Source organism: Leptidea sinapis, chromosome 10 (assembly GCF_905404315.1).
Source record: "Leptidea sinapis chromosome 10, ilLepSina1.1, whole genome shotgun sequence".
Taxonomy (NCBI): domain Eukaryota; kingdom Metazoa; phylum Arthropoda; class Insecta; order Lepidoptera; family Pieridae; genus Leptidea; species Leptidea sinapis.
In genome coordinates, this window is record NC_066274.1 from 1126859 (window position 1) to 1143885 (window position 17027).

General features: G+C 34.7%; 3 protein-coding genes across 4 annotated transcripts in view; 1 reads left to right on the plus strand and 2 right to left on the minus strand.

The window, feature by feature from the left end:
• The window catches only part of LOC126966522 (RNA-binding protein Musashi homolog Rbp6), a 934160-nt gene that overhangs the window by 112197 nt on the left and 804936 nt on the right, over positions 1–17027 (plus strand). The window lies entirely within an intron of this gene.
• Positions 362–6574, minus strand: LOC126966489 (uncharacterized). Its single transcript, XM_050810574.1, has 5 exons — positions 6491–6574; positions 2757–3049; positions 2435–2675; positions 2017–2323; positions 362–1946 (listed from the first exon to the last, which is right to left on the minus strand). Exons 2-5 carry the CDS (start codon positions 3016–3018, stop codon positions 729–731), a joined length of 2028 nt encoding a protein of 675 aa, XP_050666531.1. The 5' UTR covers positions 3019–3049; positions 6491–6574; the 3' UTR covers positions 362–728.
• LOC126966500 (uncharacterized) overlaps positions 11851–17027 on the minus strand; it is a 78601-nt gene continuing 73424 nt past the window's right edge. For both annotated transcript variants that reach the window (XM_050810605.1, XM_050810604.1), the window contains exons 9-10: positions 15455–15579; positions 11851–14453 (exon numbers count right to left, since the gene is read on the minus strand). In XM_050810605.1, the coding sequence (XP_050666562.1) occupies positions 14425–14453; positions 15455–15579 (154 nt within the window). In that variant the 3' untranslated portion in view covers positions 11851–14424. The remainder of the gene's footprint in view (positions 14454–15454; positions 15580–17027) is intronic.

Consider the following 17027-nt stretch of genomic DNA (forward strand, 5'->3'; position numbering starts at 1 on the left):
AATTGTTAGGCCATGGCTAGGGTTAATAATTAGGTGTTTTAAAGTCTCTATACTTGAAGAAATGGATAAAGACTATCTGAAGGCCCTGATGATCCTATGCTTCATAGGATTGTGTACGCAAGAATCAGTCGTAGAGGCATAGAATCCCCAAGGTTTCAAGATAATTGTGTTTATGCTTAAAGAAAATAACTTATATACTTCATATAACACTTCGGTTCAACTTACGGAATTTAACAAATGAAAATACAACAAATTGGATAAATTTTATTTAAATTATTTAAATGTTAATTTATAATCACTTACAGCGTTTTTTTATTTGGAAATATGAATGTTATTAATCAAGAGGATAATGGTTGTATATGTTGATACTTCGAGAAATATTTCTTCGTTCAACTTAAACAACAGAATACAGAGATACATTATTGTTGGGGATGCATGATAGAAATGTTATGGAATTTGTACAAACATTTCAACCGAGTTAATATCTTAAATGTTTAATATCGAGATTTAAATGAAGTCTCTAATATTGGACAGAATATGTATAAGAATATATAAAATATCACAGAAAAACATAACTTTAGTCAAAATATAAAATTGTTAAGTAACCATTTAACATTTATGACTTAAAAGTAACATTAACGATATATAATAACTGTCTATTTAAAATAGAGTTTAAAACGATATTTCTGTGATCTCAAGTCGGTTTCTGGTTCTTAATTGGCGTCAGTTCAGATTTTATTAGGAAAGGTTTTGTTGCAATCGTCTTGGCACACGCAGAATATACGATCGTTATGATTAATAGTGCATGTTCCTAATCCATTATATTCCGATATCAAATTGACCTGGCCAACTATCTGGAATTTTGATTCATTACTGACAATAGTAGCTTCATATGTTATATTTGCAGGCAACATTTTAATTGCAACTACATAATATACATGGTCATTATTTTTATCATGGTAGAAGTGTATGCGACTTATGCTGCCTAATTCAAGATTCAAACACTTTGTGCAATGCTTAGTGGGGATAGTAGATGTCATATTCGATAAGTATGATACTAAAACCGGAACTACCTTTAATCCTTCTGTATCATGTTCATCGAAGGGGTACAAATTATGACAGCTGCACAATTGCTCATCCACGTTAACATCAGAACAGCTACGATTTTCACTTATGACTTTCAAAATACTCTGATGTTTGAAGCTTCCTTTAGCTACTATAGAAATATTATTATTGGGTATGTTGCAAGATAATTTGTGTACTTGAAGTAAAGTTTTATACAAATCGTAATGTGTCATTAATCGGTATTGATTAACAGCCATTGCCTTATAGCTTTCAGGATATTTAACTTTAAAAGATGAAGGTGGCCAAATAAACAAAAACGGCATGCGATCATCGTAATATCCTTCAACGCTGTCGCGGTACGGGCCAAAACGTATACCATGGTCGCTAAAGAATATTACAAATGTATTTGATAAAGTTCCGGTGTAAAATAGTCGATTGAAAAAGTTTTCGAATAGTTTGTCTGCGTTTTCAGGCTGATGTTCAGGGCTGTGACTGAAAGAGTTCATCCAAAAATAGCCAAAGAAAGACTCATTTCTATATGTTGTTACAAAATCCAAAGCGTATTCTAAGAGTTGTTGTCCCGACGGTATCTTTCCCGTACACAAGAGACGTTTGTGATGTGCGTCACGTTCAGCGGCTGCAAAAAATGGTTTCATGTAGTGATCGGTGGGTGGCCTAGTAAATGTAAAGTTTATTGAAAATGTATCTGGTAGTGCTAAATAGTCCTCTCCGTAAGCTGTGACGTATCCGGCTTCCTGAAAAGTCTTCCAAATCATGAGATTATTGCATGAATCCATTTGATTTGAACATTTTTCAGTTACAGATTCTGAATCAACTCCAGTCAGTGTTGCGATTAGGTTGTCAAACTTGTTTTCTCCAATCTGAAAAATGAAAACAGAAAAAGTAAAAACCCGGCACCAAAGCGCAAATCAAATAATACTAAATACGCACTTTGTGGAATCCTCTGAAGCCCAACCAGTAATTGTTTTTAAGGAACGATACCGTTCTAGACATTGTCTGGACAACTCTTGACAGAGACATGGAATCCATTCCTAACATTAAGACGTTATATTTGCTTTCGCAGTTTTCATAATATGCCTTAGTTTTCTTCACCTTTTTAGTAAATGCATATACATCATCATATATTACTAAAGTTTCATTTTCATTGTTATATGAATTGCAACGGACATTGATAAAGTCACTTTCTAATTTAAACGTGTGTCCGTCTTCAAATTTTTCACATGATGTAAAACTATATCTGAAATTTAAAAATATTGCCAAAGTGATTTACTTTACATAAGTCTTGACTTATAAATTAAATTAGATAATGAATCTCAAAATATGATTATCTTAAAACATATTTACTTACTCTTGTTTATTTAGTTCATCAACTGTCTTCAAGAATCGCACACAGCAATCGTAATGTGTGTTATCACCTAAATGATTTTGCAAAATTTGATCTTTTATCATGACACGTACGTGGTCATCAGATACTTTATTCAAAAATACAGCCCGTTTTCCACATTCAACTTTGTTTTTATTTGGATGTTTCTTTTCATATCGGTTCATCATCAGTGGTATTTTGCAAGTTTGAGTAATTAGCATTTGCGCTGAAATGGAAAAGATAGAATTATTTTCATATCACAACGAGCTGTGTAGTTCCGTTTTAAGCACTATAGCAGCATATTTACCTTTTGCGTACTCATCTCGTTCAAATGAATAATCATCAGTGTCGTTATCATTAAAAGTTTTGTAGACTTCATCTAAAGGAACGTGTTGCATTGTCCTGTAATGGATAGCTCTTGCTACTTCATTCTCTTTATTTATCCTATTTGCTGTGGCAATAGCATGCTTAATTGGACTCATTCCATAGTACAGATGATAATACACAATATATGATAATAAAATTGACACTAGTAAAATGTATCCCAAGTGAGATTTCGACTGCCTCATTCTGTTCAGTTTTCGTACACTTTGTTTTAATCTAAAACAAATAAATATTGAATGAAGAATACTGTCACGGATAAAACCTGAAAATATTGATACGGAATAAATTAATTTTGAGACTTTTGGATAGTGTGTGATACTGAATATAATTCTGAAAAGATTGTCTAGATTAGAAAAATAAGTAGAGAAACAATCCTTGTATGCGATTATATGAAAAAGGATATATAATATTAAATTAACAATTATGTGACTTTCCTTCTCCACATCAGTAAATAGTCATCAATAGCCCACATAGTCACGATTTTCGAAGGCCCATAATCTCAGTTGTGTTGTGGTTTAAGTAAATTATTTTTTCTAATTAAAGAAGTACGTAAATCGATAGAACCACGAACCATTTATGATTTTGCTGCTGCGAGGAGATGACTATGATCATAGAATCATTGATCATCCCCAGCATATTAACTTCCCCTCTACTACGGATAATATTTAACATTTTAGACGAATAATATTAAAGTATTCTAAATGTAAGAGTCTTCGTGTTCATAAGACCCGTACTATTTCTTCTGGTATTATCTTGGTTTTTTATACACATTTTTGAATATACTTATCCAAGGATTAAATCGCATATATTTATAGATTATTGATGAACTATTTACAGTTTGTTAAACATATCACATGGGCTTCATACTCAACATGTTCAGGGGTAATTACCCCTAAATGCTTTGAAATGGAATGAAATAAAATTTTGAACCTCATTTCTTTTAATTAGTACTAATCAAATTTATTCAAACAAAAATAAGGGAAAATAAGGGACGAGACGAGCAGGACGTTCAGCTGATGGTTATTGATACGCCCTACCGATTACAATGTAGTGCCACTCAGGATTCCTGAAAAAGCCAAAAATTCTGAGCGGCGCTATAATTGCGCTCGTCACCTTGAGACATACGATGTTAAGTCTCATTTGCCCAGGAATTTGCGCCCTTCAGACCGAAACACAGTAATGTTAGACATTACTGTTTCACGGCGGAAATAGGCGCCGTTGTGGTACCCATAATCTAGCCGGCTTCCTGTGCAAAGGAGCCTCCCACAATACTATGATTAATTGAAATTAAAACTATGATTATGGGCAAGTGTACCAAGATTACTGGCAGCATTTTCGCGTTGGATAGCTAGGCTGATCCGTTGACCGAAATAGCTGCCAGCGCTTGGGTTTCCAGTAGCCCGGTTAGCAGGCGCGTAGATAGTGCATTGTGCATTCCCGCGCCTCTTTGTCCCCTGGCCAAGCGTCGCGACACCAAACGGCATAAAGATGTATTATTATGTATTACTAATTAGTTAGAATTATTCTTATTTTTATTACATACGTAAATAGCATTTTTATCTAACCTTGTTGTAGGTACCAGCACACATATCTTGTAAAAGTACTTCGAACATTTTACACTTGATTTTTCCATGTATATATATAACACGACATAATATGGGATTGTGCTGTGCTATTCAACAAGCAATGAGTGAAAGAAGGTTGAAAGATTCATTGAGCAAGAATGTTATAACAATAACAATCTCATTTCAACAATTCAATTCTCAACAATTCTGTTTGTTCAACAACGTTGTATGTCTTTAAAAAATATTCTCGTCTACGCCTCAGAAGATTTATGCAGAAACATAATATATTTTTTAATTGTTGATACTTAACTAAATCTCTACGGGATAGAGAACTAACGATTCTATTGAAGAAAGCTGACCCGAGGGAAAAAATGCTCTATTAAGAAACTTACTACTTAATTAATCTATTCGTTTTATGCTAAGACAAAAAAAAATGTTTTCTTTTCTATATTTTCCGTATTTCTGCTTTACGAGCCTCAGGTAACGGGTATTTTTATGGGCATCCGGTTGTTAACAGGGGTATTTTTCAGTGAAATAATTATTGAAGAGTACCACATAATTATTTCGAAGAAGAAAAAATGTGGGCCGTTATCACCCGTAGTTTATTCACGTTCCCGATATCAAATGCACGACTACAAGGCACGGAAAAAATATTATTACCAAAATTAATATTTTAGCATTATATTAAATAATTTTAGTATCATATATATAATTTTCATATTAAAAATTAAGCGACAAAAATAATCTTAGTATTTGTAAATTTCAATGGAAAACGAAAATGAAAAGTCAGGCATAGAAGAATTGGGCATACTCGTTTGAACACCGAATTCCTTCATCCGCTCTTTATTTGTTATACAGTAAAAAAAACATTTAATCTGTACCCCTGAAAACGTGTGTGCATAACTTCATAAAGATCGGTTGAATAGTTATGCGTTATGAGCGGTAAAAACAAATACTTAATTAAATCAAATTAAAATCACAAAATTAATAGGTAAAAACACAAGAGAACATCAAACCACATACAATGTAAATAAACATAGTTATTATACGAGCATTTTATTAGCTATTCTAGAATATATAATAAAAAACTAACACACAATCGCAGTGATAAGAATGATATATAAATGACAGTTTAACCATGCTATTGAAAGCGCCAAGTCACAAGCACATAACATTTGACAGCTTCATTTAAGGGTCAAAAATGTCGATGTTATTCTGCCACCACTAATCTACAATTTGTAAGATTTCTGACATCAAAAAGGTAAATTAGATTTGTAGGTAAGTATATGAAAAATTGCGTAGCAAATACACGTAACAGTGAGATGAAGGGGATGAGCATTAATAATTAAACTTATTGGACAAAATATAATATAAGATAAATAGTGAAATAGAAATTAATAAGAGTATTGTAAGTAATATAGTAGGTCGCACAAAGCGCTTATAGCGAAACGATCATGGGTCATTAGTTGTTTGACTGATCGGAGCATCAAGGTGCATTATCCGACTGAAAACCCATAAACGTTGGTGGTCCGCAAGGCTGCGTGCTATCCCCTACACTGTTTCTTCTGCATATCAATGATATTCTGTAAATCAGCGGTATGCATTGCTATGCAGATGACAGCACTGGCCTGTGCCTACATTTATCGGAATAGATTAGATAAAGCCGGAACAAATTTCTGTGCATTGCAAAGTCTCGGAATCGGGTCGGCAAAATTTAGTCCAGTTGAACCCTAATAAAACATAAGGCTGTGAGTTCATCGCTAATAATCCAAATCCAAGTTCATCCTTAAGTGCCACAGCTTGTATCGGCATACTCGACGTCAAAAGTTCTCCTGAACCGACACGACGTAGAAACCTTCAAGAATAGACCATACACCCAACTTAAAAAACTTATCTCCCGACCCCTGGTGTTGCGGATTTTCATGGACCGTTGCCTTCCAATCACGTGTGCCTCTTCCCCTTTGTCCCCTTTTATATAAAAGAATTGGATATAATACATAAAACGTATATTGTATATCCAGAAGTATACATATCAACAACAAAAATAATGAATGAGAAAAATCCATAAAACTACATAACATACATAACTTACCAATTAGATTGCCCATTAGTGAAACAGAAATTTAACTGCGATAAAATATACTTCACGGCGAAAGTCGGTAAGTCCTTAAAATAAAAAATGTCAACAAGTTAAGAGTAACAGACTGTTGGTAGGTGCTTATGCAGTCGAAAGAACTGCACTTATGATCCTCTCCCGGATCCCGGAGACACGCATGCGTGTACCTTCCTATCGATATTTTATGAGATGCAACTAGTTTATTTAAAGCACGGTTCAATAAAATGATGCGTCATACTGTAGGTAATTAATGAAAACAGAATTATGTAACAAAATTTTTTTCTTGATCCATACTTGACATCCTTATACAGGAAATCAAAAAGAACAAGAAGAATTTTGTTGAGGCGACGAGTAAACACTCCAATTTTACATGAAGATATGACTCTTTTGTTTTGATTTATTAATTTGCATTAATTTTTTGACCTCCTCGTGTACGTGTTTTGTTGTACCACTTTACATACATTATAATTAAAATAATTTGTAAAACGATGAAGCTGAAGAGTGACAATTATTTTGTTGCCACTTCTTCTCAATAAAGCTCAACCTTTTCTGAAGTGGTGATAACAAGTAAAACGCATTTAGTCTGGTAGATAAAGCCCCTAAAATATGAGTACCGCACGTAAAATTTTGCGATTGTTATTATAAAATGAGAAGATTAATATTTGGAGAGTGTGGCTATTGGTCTAGTCCTAATGAGTCCTAGTAACACCGCGTCCTGAATTGAACCATTGTGATCGCCACTCATACTTGTAGCTCGTCGTCAATCCCTGCCGCAATTACGAACAGCAGTATCTTCTTGACGCGAGTATTACAAACAGCATCTGGGAGTAGGGTATAGTCACCAAGGATGGTGTTACGCTTATGCATTAGTGGGCCGCAAACGCAGAGGAGATGAAGAGGCGTTTCATCGACCTCAAGACAAAGTCTACACGTTCGGTCGTTTTTTATTCCGACCACACTGAGGTGCTTGTTTAGGCGACAGTGCCCAGTTAGCATCCTGGTGAGTATGCTCAATGATAAGGCTTCATTCGCTTTTCTATTATTAATTCTAACTGAATACTTTTATCAGTGCTTTGTAATGGTCTAAGCCTGTTGAGTTGCTTCAGCGTTTAAGTGCTTCTGGTTGTCATTGGTTCCTCAGGGTGTGACGAGTGGGCGGCTAATCCTGCCATCCCAGCTCCTCAGGGTAGTGACATCAGAGGTATGATAACCTCTGATGTCACCAATGACCTCGAGGCGTGTCCTCGGTGACTAGGTGTCGGTACCCAGGTGTTGGGCCCGGTATGTGGCTAGATTCCTACACTCAAGAAGGATGTGTGTGTTTCTTGTTGACATTAGTTCCTCAGGGTGTGACGAATGACGCTCTTAGGCAGTCTAGAAATAGGCTGTGGACCATATTGGACTGCTTTAGTTCCAGCTTAGCTCCCTGCGAGTTCATCGGCCATTTCATTGCCTATGACTCTGGCATACTTTGGGACCCTGGGTTCTGAGAATCACTCAATTTTTCTTGCCTAATGTATGTAGGCACTCAAAGCAGGTGTTGACTCATTTTGACGCCGTCAAGTCTGCGTCTAAAGCCAACAATGCCGCCTGATTGTCAGAATGAATATATATGTTTTGGTGTAAGTAGCCGTTTTGGATATTGGTTTCCGCGCATTCTGAAATGGCGTATACCTCTGTTTGAAATATGGAAGCAAAACTCCCCAGGTAAATCCAGCATTAAGCTGGATTTACTATAGTTTTTATTAGTAGCTCAAAAACTAATATATTATTACTATCTATTATTTAAGAAATGACACTAATACTTAGGACATTACATACAGAATAGGGAATTTCCAATAAAAATGCATCGATTTCTGCAACTCTATCTCCATTATTTATTATTCTATTTTATCATTTTACATATATCATGAAATGTGATGTGATGCAATTGCCCGAGAATTATATTTAATGTGTATCACTAATTATATTAGTGCCGAAATTCAGCACTTGATATATAGGTATATATGGCTAAGCACAACCATTTATTTTGCCTATTTTTTGACGCATTGAACACTAATAGCATATACTTAATATTTCTACCTATGTACGTCTATCTAGGTAGATATAACATGTTGTATTTCCTGTAGGTAGATATGTTTCCTCTGTTTTATTAATTTTTCATATGTTTTTTGTCCACTGTTTGTGTTGTTTAATTCGTTGGAGTGTTTTGTTAGGTATTTGAAAATAAATTTATTATTTTTTTGTGTGAGAGTAATGTTTAATACTATTATTTTTATTTTTGACATTAAATCAAAGTATAAAACACAAATAACACAATATTCTTTTCGTGCCATCAAGTTTCTATAAGAAACTTTTACCGGCAGTAATGTGTTTTTGATCCTCTTTATAAGTGCGACGCAATTATCTTTGCCGCGCACTTTTTGAATTTGGAACGTACTAAGATGTTGAGCGCCAAAGAAAGCAAACAAAAATATTGTTTGAATAAAAACTGGCTGGTACGACGGCCCATATCGCTCCGCCACCAGTTGTAAAAAAAATCAAATTAAAAACGGGCGCAACTGTATTTTCCCCTTTTAGTGACTCTAATTTTATCTTCCGTTTAATCGACGAGTCATGGTGGCTAATTTTGATTTACCCATGATAAATCACCTAAACAAATAAAAACAATGAACTCTTTATTATAGTATTACGTGAACAATGAAGCTATCGACATCCGGACTGAATTTGTCTGGTCAGCATGTGTTACGTGTATTGATATATAAAACAATCCTAAACATTACATAGAAGTACCAAATTAGGCAAAGTAAGTAGGTATTACCTTCATCTATCCACGTGCCGATTTTAAGGTAATTTTTCCTTTGTCAGATTGGCCCTCAACCTTCCAAGGCTATCAATATCTATTTCTTTCTGTATGTAGACTTACAAAACGAAGACGTATTTTGTTCATTTAAATTAAAGTATTTACATTATAAATGACATAAAATTTGTCGGCTTATTGAAAAGGTCACTCATATTTTATTTAATAACTTTCAAAAGAAAAAGTAGATATCTGATTCCCGTTTCTGTGGTACCAGTGCGAGGCTTCTTTCCACAGGATGCCGGCTAGATTATGGGTACCACAACGGCGCCTATTTCTGCCATGAAGCAATAATGTGTATGCATTATTGTTTTTCGATCAGAAGGGCGCCGTAGCGTGAAATTACTGGGCAAACGAGATTTAACATCTTATATCTCAAGGAGACGAGCGCAATTGTGGTGCCGAGCGCAGTGCCGGGTTTTTCAAGAACCCTAAACGGTACTGTTTGTATGTCTGATTGTATTTGGCAAGGCGTATCAATTACCATCTGACCGTCCTGCTCGTCTCCTCCTTTATTGTCATAAAAAAAATTCACGTCAATAGACACAACTTGAAGGTATTTGAGCGGCGACTGCCATACAACTAAGATTGGCATTGGTAGCATAATAATGGTACTTATGGAACTATGCAAACTTTTTGGAACTGGCCTGGATATAAAATCAACGATTTTCTTAAATAGACAATGAAACTAGAGACTATTAACTCTGGGAACATGTTACTTTTAAACATGTAAGATTTTGAGTTTTTCATAGTAGCGTCATTTTGAAAATGGTAGTGCGTCGGAATTACCACGGATGAGTAAAAAAAGAAGGACTCCGCGCCGTGATAATAGCAAGTGAAGCACCGTTATGCTAGTGTGTATGCGGTTACGGGGGATACTGGTTACACAATTCTTTCTCCCGTAAATAATCATATATAGGCAACAAATACTAATATAGTATCGTTTTTACACTTTTTCATAACACACGACGGCATTTTTAAAATATTTTATTGAGACGCAAACTGATCTGTCACAGACGATGACAATTCTCAAAATGGCCGCCTATCGGCCTGTAGTAGTCTAAGTGTGTGCGTGGGGTTATGTATTTACACGTTAATCGGTTTGTTTTGTCTACACTGTTAACACTGTTATGAAAGGTGACACGGAGTGCTTATTTTTTTACTAGTCCGTGGGAATGACAACGAATTTGACTGGATAAAATCATTGCTCTAAGATTCTCACGCCTTGAGAGAACGAAATTCTTGCTTGTTATTTGGTTAAGTTCTCGTGGCAACTTACCTTCGATAATATTAGTTTTGTGTTAGTGTGCCTTGCTCAAAATATAGATTTATTATTAGTAAATTTAAAATGCTCGTATGTGCTAATTTTACAGAGATGTTTGTGAGTTAGTGAAGTGTGTATTATTTTGCTTTTGGTCAATCCGTATGACAAATATTGATAAACAGCGTGATATTCACGTATAAAATATTTTATTATGTAACACATGTTTTCTTAAATGATTATAATTAATAGAATTTACTTGTTAAATGACTCTTTAGTTGGATTGTTGCTAGGTACCTATATGTATAACAACAAAATCTAATACAGAACACGATACCTACCATTATATTTTTACTATTATTAATTTATATCCGTTAAAACACAGAACAGTAACAATAAAAAGACTAATGGACACTAAATTGTTTCATAACGGTTTCATGGTCATCATCTATTCCGTCTCTTTCTCACACCTAGGTTTTTATGTAAGGATAGTTATCTCACTTTCACACAGGGTTCACCCAATCATCATTATCAGCAAATATAAAATATGCAAGAGTTGTTGCAAATTGACGTTATATTTCGAAGTTCCTTAACATCATCTCGATTTAGAACAGAGGCCAATCAAAGTCCTTTATTTTTCAGGGTTGTTAAATAATATATAATAATAGAATAATATTATCAAAATCGATGTAATTATTTAACAATAATAACATTAGTTGAACAAATTTTTGGTCTAATAAAACAGTCTATTTTTATGGTGGTCATAATGTGCGCTACTTGAACGCATTTTTTTTTATGAAAATAAGGGACGAGACGAGCAAGACGTTTAGCTGATGCTAATTGATACGCCCAACCCATTACAATGCAGTGCCGCTCAGGACTCTTGAAAAACACAAAAATTCTGAGCGGCCTTACAATTGCGCCCGTCACCTTGAGACATAAGATGTTAAGTCTCATTTGCCCAGTAATTTCACTAGCTAAAACGCCCTACAGACCGAAACACAGTAATTGCGCCGTTGTGGTACCCATAATCTAGCCGGCATCCTGTACAATGGAGCCTCCCACTCCCACTGGTGCATTATGGAGGGTTTATGATATTTGAGTAAGTATATAAAATAATAAATACTATTCGTTGATAAATATCCGATAAAAATTGAATACTATCGTTCACTTTATATGATGTGCAGACAAGACTATAAGGGCAATTGAAAATCATTTAGTAATTTCAATTATTTAATATATTTGTATCACATACACACACACACACGTTTATAAACTTATTATAAATTACTATAGTACAAATTACAATGCTAAAATTAAACAATGCTTTATACTTGGGGCTTTAAAAAATGGAATATCTTTCCGAGTTGTGGAACTTTTCATCGTTCGGAGACAGGAGGTTTTATTGAATTTTAAAATCGCTGAGCGTTATAAACGACGAAATCTTTAGGTTTTTAAACCTTAACTAGAGAGCTTAATTAAGAGTGGGTGGTGATTTATACAGTTTATTGTTTATTACTTTTTATGAAATTTTTCATATTTAAAATGTTTTTTTTAACTATGAACATGATGCAGTACCTACCTAAGTTTATAAAATAATAAATTGTTAAAAATCATTGCTTTAAAAGAGTGGCAATTGAGATTCTTTTAGTTTTATGTTCTTCTCACGAGCACTTATTTTTCCGAAGCAGGCGCAGGTTTTCAGGTGTAGTCGCAAAGTGCGGCAACTAATATTACGCCCAAGTGGGCGTACTCGAGCCAGTCTCGAACAATGTGAGGCGTTGATTTGCCACGTGTTAAACTTTACTAATAATTGATACTAATGTCTTCATTTATTATAAATTAATTAATGTAATAAATATGTACAGAGCACTATTTCCTTTAATACTTACAATACACTAACGTATAGAGAAACAAAGCGTGCGAGAGAGAAAAACATCTAATGGAGATACTGCAAGGAAGAAAAGGAAAGCGAAATCATCGATTCTGTAATCGATTTTGATTGACAAGTCGTAAGCAATCAGAAACGCTTAACAATAGCTCCTGAGTATTTTGAAATTAAACCACTACAGCTAACGCACACATTGACAAATCAAAATTGGTCACGTATTATCCGGCTGTCAGGTCGTCTATACGACAGTATAATCTAACTCTATGGTTTTATACAAGCCCAAAAGACGCCCAAGACACAAGGTAAAGTACAATTCAGGCAAAATTTGTCAGTTTTATAAAAACAGTACTGCTTGAATTACATATTATATAGAATACGGTAGACTATTTGAATAGGTGCGTCAAAAGCCCATTTTTATTAGTGTTTTACATATTTGAGACAATTATATTATTGAGTATTCGCCCAAGACACTTTATGGCATCAATACTTTACAGTATAAATGAAATATAGTTAGTTTATTCACAGGTTACAATTTGAAAACTACAAATTAATTTGTTGTTTTAACAGAGTAAATCTAGAAATATATCTACACAAATAAATTAAGTATTACAATAATTAAATTATATTTACACACGTTTTAAATATTCACTAAATTATTGAAATGCAAGAAACACATTTGATTCGCGTGTTATAAATACCACACTTCATTCATTCAGTCTCATCTCAAGTGGGGCTTATTCATTTACTGATAAAGAAAGTAAAACATATTTCTAAATAAAATTATTTAAGCTGTGTTTATATATGATTATGCAATTATTTTATCGTAACTGGATAACGATCGTACGAGCGAACGATATTGTAACTCCATCGCACAAACACGTAATGAATAATTTGAAAGTATTTAATATATTTCAGATGATCTTTGCAACTCGTAACTTTAACACAGCAAATTTTAATTATAATTATAACTTGATGAACATCTAGCGATCATAATATCGTTATCTAATTTGGTGACGCAGCTCCGGGGTAACTTTAAGTTACAAGTGAACCAAGTGACTTCATCGCGTAAATACGCAATGAAAAAAAAAAACAAAAAAATTATTGTTTTACATTGATTCTCACATGCGACAATTGCGAACTGAATCTGCTCTATTTCACTAACAAATTTAAAATATTTATTTTTGTAACACTAATGACAAAACTTTGCTGCCCGTGGACAATATAATATGGTATGTGTGTTGTGCTTTCCGTCGCACTTATGCCCAGGGGGGCGCAACTTCCCTACATTGGCACATGAAAAAAATTTCCATTGAAAGTGCTGCCATCTATTCTATTAGGTACGCTGCAACTTCACTGCGATGGCGATAATTTAACATACATGATAGATGGATAGATGGAGCTAGCGATAGCAAAAAAACTCACTTAACTTACTTATTAAAACAAGACTTGACTATCGTGTTGTAATCATTGATTGCCTGTTCTTATTCAAAGGTGACTGCTGAACTTAATAAACGAATAATAAATACAACCCACACAAAACATACACCAATATGCATTCAATACGGTCTATAAACATAATTAGCGCCATCTAGCGATGGTACGCTAAGAAAGTAATAATAATGCAGCGCCATATCTTGGCCTGGGTACACTGATTTTACAAAATAAAAACATTAGTTGCACATCTATCTCTAGTATATAGTGTATTATCTATGCTTATGCCTGTTTTGTGATCGCTATAATCTGTAGTCTGTACTCGTGTAAAACAGGCGTTCCGATCTTTTGGCTGTATCTCTAGCTCGACGGTGCTCTATGGCGTCACAGGCAGCGACTTTTTGACATTAGTTAGTAGTCTAGTTATTATATATCTTTATTTTGAAACTTTAGGCTCCGTCGTATTTTCAAGGTGTTTCTGGTGTCGACGGACATTCTGAAATGAAAAAACAACGGCAAATTAGGTTAGAGATAATAATAATTAGAGGTAAGTACTTAATATAAGCAAACGTAATATTAATTAGATCGTATTTGGATAAAAATTATATAAAACTTGATATTTGGATGTTCTAAGGCGGAACAGTTGCATTTCCTCAGCTGAAAGCTTTTCAAAATCATTTAGCAATTGTATGATTTTATGAAACGCAAATGAAACTTGTTATCGGAAAATAACATAAAATATCAACATAATAATGAAAAAATATATATATTATATTGTTATGCCTCACTTATTCATAAAATTAAAAAATAATGTATTTAAGTAAAAAAAACTATGTCAAGTGTTGGATTCGAAACCACGTTTCCTCTCGAAAACCGGAGATGAAATCTGAAATTAATGATTCAAATTCACCCATACTCCGCGGCCGGTCGTAATGCGATATGAAAAAAATTGCGCCGATGTAATAAAAGATTCACTTTAAAACTCCGGGCGCAAGAGTGTGTCCATCGAGCATCTTATTTTGCAGGGCAAAGTTGAGGGCACCAGAGGGCGAGGAAGCTTGCCCATGCGATGATACGACCAAATTAAGTCTACTGTGAGCGGTCCATGGAATGCTCGTGAGGCGAATCCCATCTGCCCCAAAAGATGCCACTTCGCGATGACCACGACCGCTCCGACAAGTGTGTCACGAAGAAGAAGAAGGTACCAAATATATGTATACTGATCTACTATCCTTAGTTTAACTTACAAGACGTAGGCAAATCTATCCTTTTACGCTTACATTTCAATAACCTATTGACAGATACCATTGGACTATAGCTGTATTGGACATAACTATGGATGGACAAGATCTTGTCATTAAACGGTGGCAGTAATGTATCCATAAGTTAAACTTAGGGTAGATAGGTTATTGAAAACGGCCGTTAGTCTAATCAGATCTACCGTTGCTGGTTCCTTGAGCTCAGTGTTCTCTATTATTTTAGTGAGAAGGTACTTACTGCAGACTGAACACGCTATCTCGTCACTATTGTCCCCGCAGCCATCCCTCCCTGAGCAAGCCACGGCAGTGCTGCGACATCTACCGTTCCCACAACGAAGCGGACAGAAGTCTGCGGCACGCCATCTAACGATACACAGATGAGTTAATTGGAATGTTTATATAAAAAAGTTCTGATATTATGTCGATCTTTTATTTATTTAAGGGAAAAAGGGGTATTTTATTATCATATTAGGTGTAGTCTAGAACTACACCTAATATAATAATAAAATAAAAAGCCTTTTATTTCAATAACTTACTTAATTACAGATTGTTTAAAACCTTATCTATCTACCTAGTCTGGCCATAAATACTGAAATAAAAAAAAAATATATTGCAAATAAAATATGCTACTTTTACAGTGTGTTACTTTAATACATTAATATAAAACAATTTAATATATAAAAAGCTTATTCAAAGTGGTCTCCATTGGCTGCAATACAGTCTTTAAGCGTTTAAAGCACGCCGAGGCCAGTTATCATTAGAAGCACGAACTCTTTCTATGGGAAAATTCTTCGCTGCGAATCGTACGGATTGTTTTATGGACTCCAAATTATCATGGCGTTTAGAGCGGAGTAATATTGGGACTAGACGACGGCCAGTCTTCAACTCTGATGAAGTCCGAAACGTTCGTTTCCAACCAAGACTGCGTAGACCAAGCTTTGAGAACCGACGCCGAGTCCTGCTGGAAGGACCAACCTTGGTTATTGAACATTGTATGTTAAGGGGCTTCACTACCTTCTCAAGAATGGTATCTTGATATATTTGTACCGATGTTTTGATACCTTATTCACAAAATTATGGTTCAGTCACTCGTTCATAGCTAATACCCCACCAAACCATCACTGAAGGCGGATAGTGTCCACGTTGCACTCTGTCGACTAATTAGGAAGCTTCCTTAGAGCTTTGAGCATAAATACGGTCATTTTGTTTGTTAAAATGTTGCTTAGTTGTAAAAAATTCCTCATCCGTAAATAAAAATTTTCTGTGACCTCAATTTGCGTACCGATTCAGTAGTTTTTTCGATTTTACCACCCTCTTCTTTTTTAAATTATCAGTTAAGAAATGACTAGTAAATCTCTTATAGGCTGCAAATCCTAAGTCATCTTTTAAAATACTCGACATGGTTCTAGGTGTTATCTTCATCTCCCGAGATAAAATATTTTGCTTTCGGACAGGATTTTTTTGAATTCTTTACTGCTTTGACCACCTTTTTCGTACGAACACTACATGGACGGCCAAATCTTTTTCAGTCCCAAACAGAGGAGGTCTCATTGTACCTTTTAATAGCCCGGCACACAAACATTTTACTAATACCAAGCGTATGGAGAGTTTTAAAAATTGCATTTGGCTCCATAGCAACTTTGTGTAATGCAATCACAGCGATTCGACTCTCTTTATCACTCCACTCCATTTTTAACCGACTTCAAAAAAGGAGGAGGTTCTCAATTGGTCGGTATTTTTCTTTTATGTTTGTTACCTCAAAACTTTCGACTGGGTGAACCGATTTTGATAATTCTTCTTTATTTGAAAGC

Bases quoted from the DNA above. Each gene is read 5' to 3' on its own strand.
- LOC126966489 (XM_050810574.1), bottom strand. From the start codon at position 3,018: ATGAGGCAGTCGAAATCTCACTTGGGATACATTTTACTAGTGTCAATT. The intron at 2,676-2,756 runs GTAAATATGCTG...TTTCCATTTCAG, and splicing joins ACGAGATGAGTACGCAAAAG to CGCAAATGCTAATTACTCAA. The intron at 1,947-2,016 runs GTGCGTATTTAG...TTCATTTTTCAG, and splicing joins GCTTCAGAGGATTCCACAAA to ATTGGAGAAAACAAGTTTGA.